Below are 6,180 nucleotides of genomic sequence, written 5' to 3'. Positions count from 1 at the left end.
CTGTCAAATAAACCATTGTTGCTACTTACTGCCATGTACGGCAAAGAAAGGCTACAAACATACTACATATTGTAATACACCTATGATATTACCTGTGGTGTACACGATGTCGAGATCTAAATATATGCACATCGATCTACACTCATGTACAAAACAAGTAAAGAGCACGTGTTGACCCGCTAATGGGTAAATGGAGCAATGACTGCTCCATATGCCTATGGCAGCGTAGGCACTTCATGATTTTTGTTTTAAATGTTTTTATTTTTTTAATTATCAGTAATATTGAAAAGTCTTTTAAAAATTGAATAGAAGGATATAGCCATACTTTTGGTCTATATATACTCAGTACTGAGTTACCAATGTATTTTTGCATGATAAAAATTAAGACCACACAATATTCAAATTAACGGGTTTTCTGAACTTTTCTCACCTAAAAACTTGTTTTCCTTCAATAAACCCAACTTGAATTTATAAAAAATCGGGCAAGATTTATTTGTGTAAGCCTTTTTATATAACAGTTATAAATGTGTTTTGTTGGAAAGCATTCTGGTTAATTGTGAATACAGGTACTCCAGGGATGATGTTGGAAGGATGTCTGAGTTTTTGGTTGATAGTGTCTGCGTTGTATATGGATGAAGATATGGAGATATACAATATTCAATATCAAAATCCATAAAACAATACAAAATAGGAGCAGAGCAAACAAGAACCTCCAAAATATCAGAGGTGGAATCAGGTGCCATGGAGGAGTGAGCATCCCCTGCCGACCGGTCACACCCGCCGTTTACTCCTTGTCATAATCGGGATATAACGGAAAAATCCGTCGTCAATTCAGTGTATAAACACTGGACTGACAATTAGTATGAAAAACGTCAGTAAGCATTTGACTCGATCAATGATAAATTGTATTTGCTGACAAAGTCATTGTATCGACCATAGAACTTACGAAATGGTGACTTTTAACTAGACTGCTGACATTCTTGTTTCATCAACTTGTTTGTGAATAATTTACCTCGTTTTAGAAATTGTTCATACGTAGAAAATGCTCTTGCGTATCGAATCAACTGAGATATATAAAGTCCGTATGCAGTTGATAAAGGTATATTGCTGCATAAGTAAGGGAAGTTTACGATAGAAAAGTTAAAGTCATCACGTTTATCATGTAGTCTGGTTCTTAGATTACCATTAACATTTTCAAGTAAAGTATCCAAGTATGAAACAGATGTGTCAGACTCTGTGGTATCTTTTATTTCAAGCTCACCAGGATATATCGTATCGACATAGGAATGGAAATTGCCAGTTAATTGACAATACGTCGTGGATATATCTAAATGTTGAGTTGAAGGCCATAACAAGTGTTTTCTTCTTTTCACGCATAAGATTTTTCACGAATTCTATGGGAATTCCAAAAGATTGTTGGAAGACCTGGTCTCCAAAAACCCCAAAGATATTGTTAATCAGAAACTCAAGCATCCTTTTTATGTCAACTTCAGAGTACTCGTGTGTGCAATCAGAATGTGTTTTAACAAAATAATTTTGCAAATGACCAATGACCAGGTAAGTAAATTTACGAGTTCCATTTTTATTTAAAAAGCAGCTGTCAATGATAACAAAAACCTTGGACTTTAATTTATCATGAGGGCCATTGTTGTGTATAAAGTTGAAAAGTCTAAGTTTTTAGGCTGCTGATTTTGGTAAAATCATCCAGTCTATTGGAGTTCCAAAGAATACCAATTGCAAACCATTATGTGATGGTCTATTTTGGTATTTATCTGAAGCAGAATTTATCAAAAACATATGCACGAGAAGAAGAAAACACTTGCCATGACCTTCACCTCGACATTTTGACGACGTTTTTCAAACAACAATAATTACTTGAATCATATGCATATATCGACTCGATATATCCCAGTGAACTTGAAATAAAATATACCACAGTATGTTACATATTTTGAATATTTACTAGGAAAAAGTCATTTGGGTGGCTCACTATTGTAAGAGCTTCTGTTGTAGATTTGCTGAAAAAGGAGTTGATTCTAAATAAAATAACTTTTGACCTGTGACTTAAACCTCTAAGTATATTTTTGATCATTTTGTATTTTTTAAAACTCTAAGTAAAAGTATAATTCTTAAAGATGTTTTCTGTACTAATGATGTCATACTCTTATATCCCTAGAATATGTTACTAGAACAACTTTCGAGATTTAATACTGATTTAATACTGATGTCTAGAGTTTTTCCTTAATTTCGTAAATTACAATTTCTCCGTTCTGCTTCCCGACCCAGAGTCTGTCTCGGCTGTCTGCAGCAACTGCTACAGGGCGTTGGATTCCTCTGATAACTGTTATAAATTGCCAACCAATAAGGCAACAGACGCGGTCGTTCTGGTAATCACATACAAAAACGTTTCCTTTTCTATCGCAACAAATGGATATTGGGTCAAAAGTAGCCAGATATGATTTAGAGGGACCAACAGATCGGAAAAAATCAAAATCCTTTGTAAAACACGCAATACTTTGTTTTGACCTGTCTAAACAGTACACTTTATCTCCACCAAGTGCCATTCTATCAGCAGATACGACATACTCCAGTTCAACAATATTTAACGTCTCACCGCTGCTTGACAAAGTCTCCACACGGTTTTCTGTTAGAAGTATCATGATCTCGCCCTTGTTGCTCAAAGTCACAGAGCGGAGATCTGGTTTAGAAAAGGGTGACTTGCTTTCTCCTTTTTTCTCTTCAACAGAGATCCATATTGGTGCTTTGGAAAATCGCAATTCCTCTCCTGAGGGTACAAATAATATCTGAGTTATATTGCCTCTGACTACGGACATCAAGTTACCTTCCTCTGAATAAAGAGCGCCCGCTATTTGTTGGGATTGCTTTGGTGATTTATTCACGTGTTGAAATAAAATCCAGGATTTGTACCATCCAGGGATGGAAATATTTCTGAAATCACGTTGTTGACGGGACAATCGCTTTGAAAATGGAGTGTTTCCTGGAGTGTTAAATCGATTGATGTAAAATTTAACTTTCCGATAGTTTGGGTTTGAGCTTCGAACCCAGAAGGAACAAATACTGGAAGAGTATAGGAATTTACTGTGCATTGCTCACTGCAGAGTTCCTTCATTTTCAAGTTCTGTAAGGAAGCGTTAGCTTGTGTTACATCGGGTAGTACCCCATGCTTCAGAACTTGCTGAATATAGACACACTGGCATTTTAGGGAAACGGTGGATTGAGCAATGGCAGAATGTTTGTCTTCCAGAAACGATTTTTCTTTTTCAAAATGAGTGTCTACTTCGTTGACCAATTTGCCTTCAAGCGTTCTAATGCGCTCAACAATATGTTGTGTTTGTTCTTTGATAGACTGAATAAGATTATCTCGTTTCCCATTAAGATCTTTTAGTACCTTCATAGAGTCTTCTCTTGTAGTTAATAACATTTCATTTAAGTTGGTCAAATTCTTCAGTTTTGAGTCCAATGCCTTCTTCGAATTTTCAGCAATGATATCTAAGTCTTCTGTTTTATGCCCTTCGTGTTTCGTAAGTTTACAATCACGACATATATTAGTCTCGCACTGACAACAAAAAAACTTAAGTTCTTCTTTTCTATGCCTTGGGCAGTAAAAAGTCTGCGTTTGCATTCCTTGGATTTCATTACCAATATCACCGCTTCGATGCGACCTGGTTGTCTTCAAATTTTGGTGAATCCTGTAACAATTTGGGCAAAGGTTCTGGTCGCAATCAAAACATCGCTTTGTCGCTTTGTCGCCGTTCTCGCATGCTTGACAGAGAGCTTCTTTTTCTTTGAGCAGCATTTCCATATAGTAGTTATGTTTGATCCCATCAATGCCATTTTTAGGTATCGAATATTCATGTCGACAAAGAGGGCACAAAATTATCTTTCGATCTCCAGTGTGTTCACAAAGCTTTTCAAGACAGTCCTTGCAAAAAGTATGTAAACAATCCAGTAGTTTAGGTTCTGTGAATGGTTCGAAGCAAAGTGGACATTTAATTGTGTCGTTCTCTGTTTCCAATTGTTGTTCTTTGGACGAAGCCATGGGGAACGTGACTCTACTTTCGTTTTGTGAAACATAGTGACACGTACAGTAAATATTCATTATCACAACTTTTTTAAAAAATTTAAAAAGAAGAATGTGTAAATTAATTTATTATATAAACAACAAAGCCATGATTGGTCATATTTTTACGTCCGAATCATCCTCAGGTAGTGTAGATTCAAATTCGTTCAAATCATGACCCCTGGTGATAGGGTTGGGCCAATCTTATAGGTAAAAACATTTTTTGTATTTAAGCTTTTTCAAAGTTTTTTTTTAATACTGGATTGATTTTTGCCTTCTATTTTAGCCACAGTGTTAAGGTTAGCAATGAGACCCATGGACTATTGTGTTTCTTTATATTCTTTTACCTTCGGCCATGGCATGACTGCAATTACACTCACTGGTCTGTACACTTCACTTTTTTTCATTTCGAAAATAAAATTTTTGTGTGAGGAAATTTAATTGAGTATGTATGGGCTTATCTCTAGCCAAAGATATAGTAAATTATATTATATTGTATTACAGTATTTTACGAATGTTTACTTTTATAAATCAGTAACACTCATAGCGTACCTTTAACTTATGATGCCACTTATACTTTAATTTTATTTACTACGAAACTTTACTTCAAGAGTTTAAGGTCATTATGCATATATTCTGACCCTTTTCAAACGTGTTTTAATTATCTTTTGGCAGTTGCTGAACAGTTTTCAGGGTTATTTACATAACTTAAATGAAACAAGTATTTTTTTTCACATTCTAGAAACTTGAACCAGCAGAAAATGTGAGAAAACATAATTTCTTTAAATTCTAAACCCTGTACTTTATTATCTTCCATTACTTTGTATCGAGGTTTTAGACACACAAAAGATAAAACCCTTGGTTGCTACAGCTAGAATAACTGATATACTTATTCATACTGCTAGTGTGTATACTTTCCAGAAGAGAAGCAAAGGATTATTTTTCTACATCCCATAGATCCCAAATGTTTCTCCCTATTATGCAGTATTACTATAGTATGCAGTATAAGTGCAAGGTAGCATATCCGTGAAAAGAAATCATGTGTTTCAAATGCCATACTTTCATTATTGATATTTTTGTTATTTCCCTTCCACTAAATTTTTAATGTAACTATCATTAAAATAAATTTAGAAAATAATGTCAAGGGAGTAAATAGCCATTAGTTCTCCACAAATATCTAAAATATGAAATGATTTCAAATTTATCGTTAAAGGACATATTTTTAAAGTTTTTCTATAATAACAACAGATTTTCCATCTATGATATTCAAAACTTTAGACATGTTTTCCTCTCTTATCCGTGGCTTCTTTCTATAAATAGTATTAGGAACATAAATCCAGTGGAGTGCTGTTGCCATAGAACCCAACATGAAACCGATCGAAAACATAGATCCACGAACAAACCTTTACAATCAAAAACAACCCTAAAAACCTATTGTGACCAAAGTCAACGAACCTTCATGCCTATGGCGTCACATGCACTTCAATTTTGTAAATCAGAGATTCTTTATGTATCGACAATCTTGTTGAGTTGCTTTAATGAACGTGTGTGAGGGTGGAATGGGTTTAGATTAATCAAATTCTAATTGCTAGGCCATTATTAAGGTACATTGATACTCTGATAAGAGAGATAACTCTTAATGACACAAATGTCTATAATTCCTTTGTATATTTGTCACCCCGCAAGCCATGATACAATTGTTTGTATTTTATTCAGCATATACTTTCCTTTGGAAAATCATAATAGTTAAAGAAAAATTTCATATAAGTGAGCAGAGGGTTTATGAACCTTAACACACTGATTTGTCGAAGAATTTCCGCCATTTCCCGATCATGACAAGAAGTACTCGGCGGGTGTGACCGGTCGGCAGGGGATTGCTCATTCCCCTATGGTACATTATCCCATCTCTGATGTTTTGGTGGTCCGTGTTTGCTCTGCTCCTATTTTGTATTGCTTAAATGGACTTTTAGAGTTTAAAACTTTTGTAATCTCCAAAAATTCACTTCTGTCTTACCAAACACTTAATCTGGTTGATACCATCGAAAGTCAGCATCATAACTGTCCTTGGTCTTCACTTTTGTACTCCATGATATTTCAAA

At 34.9% G+C, this 6,180-nt stretch overlaps 1 protein-coding gene across 1 annotated transcript; it reads right to left on the bottom strand.

Annotated features, from left to right (window-relative positions):
- Positions 1–2,228: 2,228 nt before the first annotated feature.
- Positions 2,229–4,065, bottom strand: LOC134249310 (E3 ubiquitin-protein ligase TRIM56-like). The gene is made up of 2 exons (XM_062731672.1): positions 2,929–4,065; positions 2,229–2,785 (listed from the first exon to the last, which is right to left on the bottom strand). The coding sequence occupies exons 1-2, from the start codon at positions 4,058–4,060 to the stop codon at positions 2,229–2,231; spliced, it is 1,689 nt and encodes a 562-aa protein (XP_062587656.1). The 5' UTR covers positions 4,061–4,065.
- Positions 4,066–6,180: the final 2,115 nt, after the last annotated feature.

Source organism: Saccostrea cucullata, unplaced genomic scaffold (genome assembly GCF_032062105.1).
Source record: "Saccostrea cucullata isolate Sc308-1 unplaced genomic scaffold, CSIRO_AGI_Scuc_v1 ctg17206, whole genome shotgun sequence".
Classification (NCBI taxonomy): domain Eukaryota; kingdom Metazoa; phylum Mollusca; class Bivalvia; order Ostreida; family Ostreidae; genus Saccostrea; species Saccostrea cuccullata.
This window is presented reverse-complemented; position numbering and strand designations above follow the sequence as displayed.

Excerpts from the sequence above, each read along its gene's own strand:
- LOC134249310 (XM_062731672.1), bottom strand. The coding sequence starts at position 4,060 with ATGGCTTCGTCCAAAGAACAACAATTGGAAACAGAGAACGACACAATT. Across the intron at positions 2,786-2,928 it reads AATATTTCCATCCCTGGATG|GAGAGGAATTGCGATTTTCC; the intron begins GTACAAATCCTG and ends TTGTACCCTCAG.